This window comes from Panthera uncia, chromosome D4 (genome assembly GCF_023721935.1).
Source record: "Panthera uncia isolate 11264 chromosome D4, Puncia_PCG_1.0, whole genome shotgun sequence".
In the NCBI taxonomy this organism is placed as follows: Eukaryota; Metazoa; Chordata; class Mammalia; order Carnivora; family Felidae; genus Panthera; species Panthera uncia.
The window spans coordinates 79082903-79096560 of NC_064807.1; the positions used below are offsets into that span (position 1 = coordinate 79082903).

A 13658-nucleotide genomic window follows, 5' to 3' on the forward strand; every position below is an offset into this window, starting at 1 on the left:
GAAAGAAAGAAAGAAAGAAAGAAAGAAAGAAAGAAAGAAAGAAAGAACGAACCGGAAACCTTCCTTGTGACATGGCAGTGGTGGTCTTTTCCCCCTAAGATCGTTCTCCGCCCACTTCTTTGCTCCAAAACTGGCCAAAGAGCAAGACTTTCAGGGCCACGGACAAACCAAGACTAATTTCGAGGCCACTGTCTTCACCTGACAGGTGAGAAACCTGGGACCTGCGGAGGGTGAGTCACCTGCAGGGCCTGCTCAGCCCACGAGTGGTAGTGTCCTGCCAAGGCCCCGCTCCCACTGGCAGCCAGACCTCCTTCCACAGCAGACCGCGGCTGCCTGTCCACGATGCTTCTCCTGTGGTCTCGGCAAAATGGCCCAGTGAGTCTCCAGCACAGGCCCTCCCGCCGTCATCTCTCTGCGACACAAAAGGCAATTTGCCCAAATGTTATAATCACCTGGAGGCTGGCACGCAGGGGCATCCCTGCCTTATCTGTGGTATTGTTAGCAGCGCCATAATGACAGCTTTGTGGGGGGATAATATCACACTTGTAACTGCCAAATAAAATGCCTGCACAGATCACACATCCCTGCCAGCAGACTCGGGCATCTGCTTTAAGCAGAAAGGGGAGGAAGGGAAGTGATGAGCATTGAAAGCCTCTCCTGGGCCAGGGATTTGCCACATCCTGATCCTTTGAGGAATATATCATCACCTCTATTTGGCAGCTGGGGAAACTGAGGCTCACTGACGGATGCAGCTAGTAAAGGAAAGACTCAGAATTTGAACCCAGGCCTCTCTGACACCAGAGGCCCTACTCTGGACTAGGATAGGCTGTGGCCTTTTCTGAATCTTGAACCCGTCTGAGAGCCAGTCAAAGCTATAGAACTCCCCAGAGACATACACGTGAACCCACCCACAGAATTTTGCCTACAGAGGGTGGAGTCAGCTCCGGGGAGGTCTAGGCTCCAGGACTAACAGCCTGCCTGGATTACTGCCTCTCCCTGAGCTGCGAGAATTGCCCATTGCCCCCTCTGTCCCCACCCCAATTCCAAGGGCCCTGGAAATTCCCCTTCCAGCCCTCGTGCCCATCAGATTCTGGTAACAATAAGTCCCCCACCCCCACAGCAACCTCCTGGAGGCATCCAAAGGACACAGCTTCCCCTTCCGTGGCTGGAGTCATCCCCAGGGTTGGCCAGCGTAATGGTTTGTTTTGTCTCCTTTAATAGAAGTGAGAGCAAGGCCAGAGCCCAGGGGGCAGGACCTTCGTGTACCTTCCTCAGCCCAAGCTCTGGAACTTGAGGCAGTTGGCTGAAAATTCTGCTTGACCTCCTGGAAAAGGATGCAGGTTTCCAAGCAGGGCTTTAGAATTGGATCGTCAGACCCCTGCTCTGCCATCTATGTGATCTAGAGCTCGTCTCTTCTCTGAACACTGGTTTCCTCCTCTGAAAAGTCTGGGGAGAATAGGACCCTCCTTACAGGGTTGTGGTGAGCATTACTGAAATGACACAGGGGACACAGCAAAAGCTGTGCCTGGCCCATGAGGAGCTTAAATTACTGCAGGGTGATTACTCACACCCTGGGGTGGGGGGGGGGGGGAATGTTGACGGGGGGGGGGTCCTAACTCCATGCCCAAAGGGAGGAGCTGGCATCTCACAGGCTAACTGTCCTCTGGCCTCCTCCCACCTGCTTTCGATGTAGATTTCAAGACTGGGCTGGAGGCCTGCAGGTCCCAGGATCTCTCTATCCAGCCCTTGGCATCATTCCTCATCCTCATCATTTCTTATCCACCTGGAGCCCAACACTTCTACGATTCCCCCCAGGCACGGGTCTTCACCGACCCTCTGCTGATACCAGGGTCTCGCTGGGGAGCCAGACTCTGCGTCTGCCCCTCCGAACCAGCATGGGGCGGGGGAGGAAGCCGAGGCATGCACAGTCACAAGATCTGGATGGGTGCTGTCTTGACAGAAGCCCAGGGCCTTTAAGGAGCCTAAGTGTACAAGAGACTGTAGCGGACCTCCTACCCCTCAAAATATAGTTCAGAAATCAGAATCACATAAACCATAAAATAAGTGTCTGGAAAGAAGTCCAGCAAAATTCTGTATTCCTATGGGGTTTATGTTCATGTTTAATTCGAAATGTCACATACGAGGTTCTTTCTCCCAAACACTGGGAGCGCCCCTGTTTCACTGCTTCCAGGAGCCAGAAGCAGTGTGCCTGAGGAGCCGAGCACCAGCGTGCCCCAAGTGTAGTTGAGATGCTGTCCTGAAAAAGGTGGTGTTTGGCTAGGCCTTAAAGGATGGGAGATGGATTTTGCTGATGGAAGGGAAGGAACAAAGCACAGAGATGCAGGGACACCGGGTGCTCCAGACGGAGCACCTGAGACTGGCTCTTGCGTTGGGCGACAGAGGAGGAGTCAAGGGAGGACTCCCTCAAGTGGTGATGGACAGACTGGGCTTTGACAGGTATGTAGGAATACATCCTTGCTGGGCATTCAAGGCGCGGGGACCCAGTGCAGGGTGGAGAGAGCCTTGAATGCCATCCTTCAGACGGTGAGGGCTAAAGGCATGGCAGTTACACAGACGTTTGTCAGGGAAGTGCGTAGTGGCCGAGGGCTGCAGGTCTGGTGATAAGACTTGGGTATGCCCCTGTGCCCACCCAGTGGCTGAGGGAGCTTGGGCAGACGACATCACCTCTCTGAGCCTCAGATCCTCACCCGCCAAACAGGGATAACAGTGACTTTGCAAGATTCCTGTGAGGACTGAACTCTAGTCTGCTACTGAGTCCTGCAGATAACCTTGACACCCTGCTGGCTGCCCCCACTGTCAAAGCCTTAATTCAGCCCTTAGCATCTGCCAGCTGGAGGACAGAAGTCCCAACCGCCAGGCCTGTCCCCTGCACACAGCTGGAGAGCAGGAGTCAGAGCAAAGGCTACGGGCCCCAGGCTAACTGAGTGACCTTGGCCTTGGCACATTGTTTCCCTGAGCGGCCTGTGTACGGTGGCTGGGCGTCATGAACACAAATCACAAATTCGATTTCGGGTGCTTGAAAAGTGGGGCAGCAAGAGGCATGGAAATACAAGCTGTGGTGGTGGCTCGGCACCCTCCCTCCACTCGCTCACTGGGGATGTGGGGAGACGTGAATCTGCGGGTCTCTGGCCCCGTGTGCCTCCTGCCGCCGTGTGATCACCTTGCCACACACAGGATGATTCTAGTATTCAGGGATACGTATTTTTTAACCAGTTGTCTGTGCTTTTGGGCCTCGACAGCAGAAAGGACTCTCTCTTCCAACAGTGTCAGAATGCTAACCTCTCGGTGCTTACTGCGATGTCCTTCCCCAGCACGGGGCCTATCTAAGGGATTCCCAAGGGTCCTTATAGCTCAGGGCACTTTTCCCTTCAGCGGCCGAATGGAACACCTAAAACTCCTACCTGAGACAGCACCAGCTGTGCCTACGACAGATGTTTACGAGGACTGCGTGCGATCAGGCACGCGAGGTGCAGGACTCAGCATGTAGCTAGCACGTGGAAATGCTCCCTAACTCCAGGTGGCCGTACCCCTGGGACTCCCCTCTCCCAGGCACAGCCCTAATCCAGCCCTAAGCCTGACTTTGGAGGCCTCACCCCCCTCATTTGAACATATTAAGACAAAATGTATCCACACCCCCACATTGAGTAGGTATTTTTTGCTGTTAAAACTTTGAAAGGACTTTCAAAACTTTGCTTGGCAAATTATGGGACTATTAGCCTGGCTGTGACTTCTAGAGAGCCGTGTGCATACTGGAGAATTCTTGCAAAATGAGGACAGCAAGCCTACAAACTGATTTCAAGTGTAATAAAATTGTTTTGATTTCTAAATTTAATAATTAAGCCTGAATGCATTAATCATAACGTTAATTTCAGTTTTGCATCTTCTCTTTATTTTAGAGTCAGTTGTTCTCTCCAAACCTCTCACATTTGAATAGGCCTTGAAAAGCTGTGGGTGCTGGGCCCTGTGTCTCTAGTTCCCCAGGGGGTGAAGCAGGCTGGTTTAATCCACCCCCCACCCTTGACCCCTCCACCCACCCAGCCCAGAATATGCTCTTTTCCAGAGAAAACCAAGAGCGGCCCCAAGGTCTCCCCTCCTGCCCCTTGGCGGGCTCTGCCTGGGCAATGACCCCTTAGTCAATATTGGCCATACCATGGCCTTGGCCTCTGGCCACCAGCCCTGCCAAGCAAAGTTCAAAGCCTCTTTCTTGTCAGGAGTTGTGCCGAGGAGGAGATGCGGGCGTTGCCGCCCTCACTGCGGGCCCTGGCTTTGCTCAGGGCCTTGGCCCTGCCCCACAGGCTCTCACAGCCCTGCATTTGCACAGAGGGTGGGGCCGAGCTTTGAGGGCGGCACTGCCCACTGGCTGGGGCGCCAGGGTTACCAGGCACCTCCCACCCCCGCCTGGAACCACAGTTCACCCAGGGGCCAAGTGAGAGTGGGTGATGACCCCAGGAAAAGAGGGTAACCCTCATGACAGAGCCCGACACTGGACGAGCACTGGGCTGTCACCAAGGGATGGATGTGCCCCCTCCCTTTGCACCTGATCAAGCACACGCTGACTTCAGGTAGTCACACGCTGTCACTCACCCAGCCAGACACCGAGCACCTCAGGCACAGCCACGTGCACACTCACAGCGCACACCTATTCACGCTTGCACATGCCCATTTGTGGCCGTGCACACACAGCCCGAGTGTGGCTTTTGCACCAGCACAGTGAACCCTTCCCCTCTGCCCTGGCAGATGAAGTGGGGCGATTTATTTCCCCTTCGAGTCTCAGTTTCTTGTCTTCAATGGGGACGCCCTGTGTCACTCACTTCCCACAGAACCAGGCACCTCCTAGGTGCTCTGCCAGTGTGAGCCTCCTCCCCTCTCCTGAGGCTAAGGTGCCTGGTTTCATCTTGGTCCCCTCCCTTTCCCAGCGGGAGGGAGCTGCATAGCCACTGACCGCAGGTGTGCTAAACCCAAAGGCACGCCAAGAGGTAGCAGAATCCGGCTTGTGGGCGCCCGATAGCCCGCATCCGCCCATTTGCCCTCCCTGGGCTCACCTGCCTCAGCCTGCCCGCCTCACTTTGAACAAAAATCATTAGCTGAGCTGTGCTTCTTGATCCTTATGATGCTGATCCTTGTGTAAAGACCTCCTCCGCCTCTCCCCCCAGGTCCTCCCTTCAACCCCGCTGGGAACCAGAAATCCCAGGGTGTTCTGAGAGAGTCACTTAAGAACACTCTCTTGAAGGCATGCAGTTAGGGAATGAAGGCCCATCAAATGGTGACCATGGCTCCTACTTCCTGGGTGCCAACCTGCTGCCTTTCATCCTGGCTCTGCAGGAGGTCTGATTAAACCCCCCGTACAGACAAGGAGCCCAGCTCAGAGAGGGAGAGTGGCTCATCCAGGTCACCCAGAAAGTTGGCGACGGGGCTCAGCAGTGGACCCAGAACTCCTTCCGGCCTATGCCGTGCTGTCGCGCGAACCCTGAAGTCTCACCTCACAAAGACAAGTCGTGGCTTTCTTTTGGTTTTTGGCATTTTCTGCGTACCAGGCACCGTGCTAAGCACTTTTCAGGAATGAGCCCAAGTAAACCTCACAGGAAGTCTTCCAGCAGGCACTTTGTAGAGAAGGAAATGAGACCCAGAGAGGTGTGAGGCCACCTGCCCGAGGTCACAGGGCTAGTGGCAGCCAAGCTCCAGTGCCCGGGCCCTTAACCGCCATGCTGCCTCCTCCCCGCCAGCCATCTGGGGGCTCCTATTGCCCTCATCTGTTGGGACATCTTCAGGATCTCTTCTCTCCCTGCACCGCGCTGACCAACGGATTGCACTGATGACACCCTCAGTGACCTGGGCCCTGCCTGTGGCCTGTGCGGGCCTGTGCCTCCCCGCACTGGGAGGCAGGCCCCAGGCCAGCCAGGGCTTTGAGCTTCCTCAGTGTGGTTGGTGCCCCGATATGAGCCCAGGCAACCCATCCTTCCCGTGCAGTGGAGCTGCTCCATCTGTGGCCTCAAGACAACCAAGACAAGGGGCGCCTGGGTGGCGCAGTCGGTTAAGCGTCCGACTTCAGCCAGGTCACGATCTCGCAGTCCGTGAGTTCGAGCCCCGCGTCAGGCTCTGGGCTGATGGCTCGGAGCCTGGAGCCTGTTTCCGATTCTGTGTCTCCCTCTCTCTGCCCCTCCCCCGTTCATGCTCTGTCTCTCTCTGTCCCAAAAATAAAAAAAATAAAAAAAAAAAACACGTTAAAAAAAAAAAAAAAAGACAACCAAGACAAGAAAGGAATCAGCAGCCTTGGCCTTGCACTTTGGCATATCTGCTTTGCCCACTCAGGAGCTCCATTTGCTGAGGGTGGAGAAGAAATTCTTCCCCCTTTGTCCAAATCCCGCAGGGTAAGCCTACCGCTTTTATGTCCCCAACTTTACACTTCTTTATTCATTCGTTCACCATATATTTATTAAGTACTTTTAAAGTGCCCGGCCCACCCCCGGCTCTGAGGACCAGGAGTGCCTGGGTCACAACTGCCCCAGGCTGGCGTGGGCGACCATGAACCTCAGCCAGGGTCAGGGAAGGTGACATCCAGGCAGGGCCCGGAGGGGTGGACGACGGCCAGGAGGGCGCTGGGCCCAGCCACACACATTCACGAGCGGCCTTAAGTCTGGAGTGTGGTGGCACTGAAAGACACCTGTGTTCACCAGGCAACTCCAACTTCACAGCCCCGTCCTGCACACATGGCCTTTAGTGTGCTGAGGCACTTCTTTGAAAGAAATCCTGGAGTCGACATTTATATTGTGTGTGTTTGTGTCACAAGCATTAATTTGTTCAATATACATATTTAAACCACGCTGCAATTTTTATTCTCGCATCTAGGCCTTTCTTTTATATACACTAAGGTCCCAAAATGGAGGGAGTGCTTTGAGAGGCCCTGCCCCTGCACCAGGTCCTGTGAGGAAGGGTGTCCCCAGCCCCGAGCAGCAGGTACACCGGCACAGAGGCCCTGCTGTGCACGCACACATGGCCGACTGCAGCACAACAGGGTGGCTGCGTTTTGCAGGGTGAGGCAGGCCTGGGAGGGAGGCTGTCTGGAGAGCAGGAAGACCTGGATGGGGGGCCTTGAAGTCCAGGTGAAGGAGTGCGGAGCCTTTCCAGGAAAGGCTTCTCAGCAAGGGCGTTCAGGGTCAGATTTGGGATCTCTCTTGCCAAATGTTCCTTTTCTTCTCTATAAGAAGCCCAGTTCTCCTAAGGATTGGTGAGATTCCTCAGGGGGTGGCGGTAGGTGGGAGGGGGTCACAGGTGGCAGTGAGGTCACTTCTAGAGCTTCAGACCAGAATAAAGAAATTTTGCTGCCCCAAAGGCAGACAGACCTGAACCTGAAGAGTGTCTGAGTCAAGGCTTTGGGCAACACCCCCTGCTGGGTCTCAGTCCCCTGTCCCCCTAGCACTGGGCACATGGCGGCCACAGGATTGGCTCATCCATCCATCCATCCATCCATCCATCCATCCATCGAACAGATATGGACTAAGCACCTCCAATACTGCACACTTGTAATCTAAGCACTGGCAATACCACCAAACAAGGAGAGGAGGCTCCTGGTTTCATGGGAGCCCGCAGTTTGGATGGGGGACACCGACAACATACGAATAAACAAGAAAGAGGGGCGTTGCTATAAAGAAAAGAAAGTGAAGAGGGGACACAGGCAGTTACACTGAGATCACAGAGGAAGTGACATTCGAGCTGAGACCTGGGTGCCAAGAAATAGATGCTCAGGGAAAGTTTGCAAGTCAAAGCCACTCTTTTGTTGTTGTTTTTTTGCTCTCTTCCCGTGCTGTCCTGTAGGGAGGAGGTCACTCTGCAGCCCACACCTGAGGAGTGGGGAATTACGCCCCACCTCCTTGAGGGCAGAGTTTTCACATAAATTATTTGGAACTCTGCTCAGGAAATGTATCTACTCTTCAATTTTTATGCATTTTTACCAGTATTTTAATGCTTACGCTTGCACTTTGGAGAAATTCAAGAGCCCCACTGGCATTTCTAGGAACCTAGAAATACTTTATTTCAGTTACCAAAATGTAGGAAATTAGCAAGGCATTAAATTGGAGGGTAGGAAAAGAGACTGTCTGTTTTTATCTTTTCTATTGTCAATACACATTAAGAAGATTTGAGAAATACCCTTAACAGAAGAGCCTCTCCCATCACCCTGTTCAGAGATGCCTGTTAGTCACATTCAATGTATTATTTTTAATTTGTCTCTTGTGCAGTTTTTACAGATTATACTGTCTATGTAATTTTGTTTCCTGCTTCTTCCCACCTTTTTTCTTTTGCTTTCTATCATATCAAAAACATTTCTATGTTGCTATACAGACTTCATAACTCTCCTTTTTCAATAGCTGCTAAATCACCGTGCCCTCTCCTCCCCCACCCTGCTACCAAACTTAGCATGATACCTGGCCCATAGTCTGCGTTTAGAAATGAGTTGTTAAATAAAGAATATACAACAAAATAATCATTCTTTTGTTTTAGAAACGTAGGTTTTTTCAGTTTTCTTGATTCCAAATAATACTGAGACAAACAGATTATTCCCTTAGGATAGCATCCCGCAGTGGAATTAATGGGCCAACAAGGCCAAAACTTTTCAAGATAAATGCACCAAACCAGAAATCTCCCTCCCCTTCCCCACTGAACCACCGGCAATTGTGCCCAGGGTAATAATTTACAATTGATTAAAGAGTTTGCGGGGTGTGTTTTTTTCCCCCATCCTCCCCCACCCACCCCGCTCCGCCGCCCTCTCCCCCTCCCCTCCTGCCAAAAAGGGGGGAAATTATCTGAGAAGGTGAAGATGTTCTCAGACAATCATATTAACATATTCCAACAATTGCAATTTGCAAAATAGTAATCACAACTCCCGGGATCTGGGAGGCATTAATCAAAGCTGCAGGTTTAATTCCATTTTAAATATTGATGAAATGTGCTTCGGCAGCCTCACCCTGGCGTGGCGGGGCCAGGGGAGCCTCGAGCAGCAGCACGAAGGAGGTGGAGGGAGGGTTGGTGAGCAGCTGCCTGGAGGGGAGGCATCTGTGATTCAAATTGGTGGCTGTGCCGCCAGGTAGAGAGCGAGAGGGGTAGTGAAGAGGCTGTTAAGTCCATTGCTGTCAATTTGTAACGATCAGGGAGGGGCCTGAGGGCTGGTTTAGCACAATAAACCCAGTTTGTCTGGTTTCAGGGGTTAGCACTGAAGAGCTTGCAGCTGCACTGATTCGAATAGCCCAGAGACTTCAGAACTGTAATTATCAACCAGGCTGCTCGCGGTGTGGCAAAAGTGGGCTTCACCAGCGCTTAACTCCTTGTGTGCCGCCGCTGTCCCTGCCCCCCCCCCCGGGGTGGGGGTGGGGGGTGTTGACAGCCACACGTGGAGTCCCAGGCAGCCTCCCCAGGGGAAACTGAGGCCCACTGGCTGCTTAGGGAGGGCCTCAAAGGCCAGAGCGTGCCAGGCAGCAAGGCTCTTTCCTTAGGTCACATACAGAGAAATAGTGGGGAGGGGGCAGAGGAGGCTAGCTCTGCGGCAGCCTCGCCTACTCTTATCACCTCAGCCCTGGGGTGGGCAGGCTGGCTCTGGAGTCTGATGAGCCTTGGTTTGAATTCCACTGGCTGTGGACGTGGGGCAAGGCTCGTCACCTCTGTAAAATGGGGTAACCTCCCCTATCCTGCCGGGCTATCACAAAGACTCAATGAGATGGGTGTTTGTAAAGCATGGAGCACAGAGTAGGCTGTCAGTAAGCCCCCATTTCCCGGATCCTGGGCCTGGTGCTTTCGCAGAAGAGGAAGGGGGCAGGGGAGGGCAAGGTTTGGGCCGGCCCTCCAGGTTTGAGCTCTCAGGGAGTGCCCTTGTTCCCTGGCTACTGCCATTTGAAACTGAGGAGGATGGGTAGTCCCAGGCTCCCATCTCTTAGGTGGGAGGCAGGTAAGGAGAGGAGACAAGGCTGTTCCAGTGTTATAGCCCTGAGGAGAACTGCTTGAGGGCAGGGTTTTGGGCCAATTCTCTTTGTCCCCAGGACAAGACACCGAGGGGTGAGGGTGGGACAGCAGGCGGGCTGTGCGGTGCTGTGAAAAGAACCCAGGCTTAGCAGGGAGTCTTGGTGAATGAAGTGTGTGCACGGATCCACGACCCACCACCCAGGTCCTAGACGTTCTCCCACAATCTGTGAAGGGGCGTGCCCAAGGGCGTTTGTCCCAGAGGCATTTCTGGTAACGGGAGGTGGGGGGGGAACCCTTGGATGTCCACCACCGGAAGGGTGGATAATAAAACGTCACAGAAGCCACCACAGAGTATTAGGCAGCAATAGGAAGCAAAGAGCTAGATGTACATTTAGCAACAAGAATAGATCTTGAAAACGTAGCGTTGAGTGAAAAAAACTAAGACACAATGAGACTCACAGCACAATGCCATTTATGGTGGTAAATTAAAGCCACATTGGTACACAAAACAACAACACACACTTTACAGAGCGGCATGCGTTTTTAGGGACGTATATCCCAACATTAAAGTGGGTCTCTGTCGTGGTTGGGGGAGGGGTTGGGCGTGGGCTTGAGGGATAATGGGGGGAGATCAGTCCCCAAAGGGCCTTCCCCGGCCCAGAGAGAGGGCTGTGGTGTGCTGGGGAATAAAGACTGGACTTCACTCTAAGGTTTAAAAAACAGCACAGCCTTTGCAGTCCGACAAACCGAGGCTCCCATTCTGGGTTCTCCCACACACCAACCTGTGGCTGCAGACAAGTGACCTGACCTCTCCGAGCCTGCTTATTCACCTGTAGAATGGCAGGGTTACTGCTGTCAGGGGATCACGAGGGTTAAATTAAGGGACACCAATGAGTGTAGGGCCCACAGGAACATGGGTTCCTCCTCTCTATTGCCCACCGAAAGGACGTTGAGTCACCAGAGGTGTCAGGTTTTCCTGGGGAACCACGGGTTCTTAGAAGGGAACCCAGGGTTCCCTTCTCTGGGTTCTGGAAAAGCCAGAAAGGAAACAAAGCTCTGAAGGCTCGGGCAGCTGGCACTACCGGCAAGGCCTGGACTGGATGTTCTGGGGGTGCCCTCTGTGGGTATCAGACTGGTCACATTCCCAAGCAAGCTGCTGTCTGGGTGCCTGTCAGGGTTGCCCAGCTCAGAGTGGCCAGAAGACCTCATGCCTGCCTCTATCAGCACCATCCACCATCTGCAAACCCCTTTGTGTTCAATTTCCCCAAGACCAGGCATTTGTAGGCAACCGGAGGACTGTTTTAATGAAAGATCTGTTCCTTCCTAGCACAGAGCTAAAGAGACTGACCACCAAGGCCACCCACCCCAGGCTGGAATGCACCGCAGTCCCGAGACCCTGTCTGCGGGTCTCCCAGGGCAGAGAAGGCCCAGCAGACACCAGGCATGACCAGCTCTTCCTCTTTCCTTGCAGATGATGATGAGCACGAGTGGATCATCAAGACGTGTCGCAAGGGTTGGGACGAAATCGTGGGTCACCGACCCAAGCTGTGAGCTCTGCAGCTGCCCCCATGAGAGGTCTCCTCTACACCGCTGGCAGTGGCTGGCCCTGCGGGCAGCCTGCGGTTGCAGACCCTGACTTTCGACCCGGGAATAAAGCCTTTCTGCACTCAGTGGCCCCAATCGTACTTTCTTGAGACCGTTTCTTAGAGAGGGGATCCTCATTTTACCAGCACCAAAATCACCTGGGCGGAAGTGCAAATTAGCTATTTCCGGGCCCCACCGTAGACATGCTGGTCAGAGTCTCTGGGAATAGGGTCTAGCGATGTGCACTCCCAGCTGCATTCCCTGATGCACTCTTATTTCCCAGGTATTCCTCAACATCACCCCGAAGATCACATGTCAGCTGAAAACCAGAAGAGGAAGGGGTGGCACATTCCAGGGCCACACTTGGGCCACAGCATCCTGGATCTTTGTATAACTGTCCCTCCTTAGAGGCTGCTGCATTCAGCAGCCCACCCCACCCCCACTTTGTCCCTGGCTCACCAAGAGCTGCTAGAAGAAGGCAAGCCTGTGAAGTCTCTGACAAGGTCTGCAGGGGCAGGAAACTGACCCTCAAACCAGGGACTCTGAGTTGGCATGCTAGGCAGAGTTAGAAGTCAGAGGGCGGCCTGGGCACACTCAGCTGCACCATGGAGGGGTCCTGGGAGATTACCTCTCCCCTCTGGGGCAACAGTCACCTCTGTAGAATAATAGGGTTGAGCTCCACAGAGGTCTCCGAACTGTGTTTTGAAAACAGAAGGGACATTCATGGAAAGAAGTGCACACACACACACACACACACACACACACACACACACACACAACTTTTTTCAAAGAAACACATCTAAATCAACATTTGATAAATGGATTGGAAGAAGGGTGGAGAGGGGCGCCTGGGTGGCTCAGTCGGTCGAGCGTCCGACTTCAGCTCAGGTCATGAACTCGCGGTTTGTGGGTTCAAGCCCCACATCAGGCTCTGTGCTGACAGCTCAGAGCCTGGAGCCTCCTTCGGATTCTGTGTCTCCCTCTCTCCCTGCCTCTCCCCTGCTCATGGTCTGTCTCTGTCTCTCAAAAATAAATAAATGTTAAAAAAAAAAAAACCTGTATCATATTAAAAAAAAAAGGGGGTGGAGAGGGGCAGAGATGGGGTCTGGGATACTGAATGAAACAATAAAGATGGGTCCTGGGGCGCCTGGGTGGCTCAGTCGGTTAAGCATCCGACTTCGGCTGAGGTCACGCTCTCACGGTCCATGAGTTCGAGCCCCGTGTCTGGCTCTGTGCTGACAGCTCAGAGCCTGGAGCCTGCTTGGGATTCTGTGTCTCCCTCTCTCTCTGCCCCTCCCCTGCTCCTGCTCTGTCTCTCTCAGTCTCAAAAATAAATAAACATTAAAAAAAAATAAAGACAGGTCCAGCAGGGGTGATGACCATGTACATCTTGAGCTGAGGTTTATGAACAACTCTCTGCAGGGCCGGGGGCGGGGGGGCTTGGGAAGCCTCTGCACTGGACAGGGCCACTCCACCCCCTTCCTCAAGAGCTTTGGTTTGAACCAACAGTTTGTTGCTAAAAGACAAGCTGGCAACGAGCAGAAAGATGCTCTGTCTCACTCCCCAGATTATGTGGTGGCTCTAGAACCCAATAGGCCAGTGTGAGACCCAGACTTGTATCGAAGCTAGAGCCTTGTCTCCCCGTCTCCCATCCCCTATTGCCTTCAATTCACCAGACCAAATTCTCCTGCACCTTCCAAATAGGCGCTTCTGTGCTTCTTTCCCCGGCCCCCAACATCGCCTCTTTTGCACCCATTCCGTGAATCTCTCAGCGGATATATCTGGCCCAAACGTCCCCCAACCTGGCCCCCACGGCATGTTGGAGGGATCCGTCTGCTATAGCATTGACTGGACTGACAGCTCCTCTGTGGCTCGTGGACCAGGCCCTTCCCTGAGCCTGCAGACAGCAGGTGTTCAGGAGTGACACCGAGGACAGCAGCCAGCCTGGCGGCCTACAAAGCTTAGACTGGAGACGAAGCTCGCTGTCATGCCTTTGCAATGCACAGGTGGCTGACTGGTTAATAGCACCGATTGTCCGGGAAGGGGGACTGCATTGTCTGACAGCCCAGACACTTGGGCGGGCCCCTGGCCGTGGCTCGGACATG

General features: G+C 53.5%; 1 protein-coding gene across 3 annotated transcripts in view; it reads left to right on the forward strand.

Annotated features, from left to right (window-relative positions):
• Window positions 1-11639, forward strand: part of MORN5 (MORN repeat containing 5) — a 30175-nt gene extending 18536 nt beyond the window's left edge. For 2 of the 3 annotated variants that reach the window (XM_049628187.1, XM_049628195.1), the window contains exon 5: window positions 11441-11639. In XM_049628187.1, the coding sequence (XP_049484144.1) occupies window positions 11441-11520 (80 nt within the window). In that variant the 3' untranslated portion in view covers window positions 11521-11639. The remainder of the gene's footprint in view (window positions 1-11440) is intronic. The other variant, XM_049628203.1, reaches the window with a different exon arrangement.
• Window positions 11640-13658: the final 2019 nt, after the last annotated feature.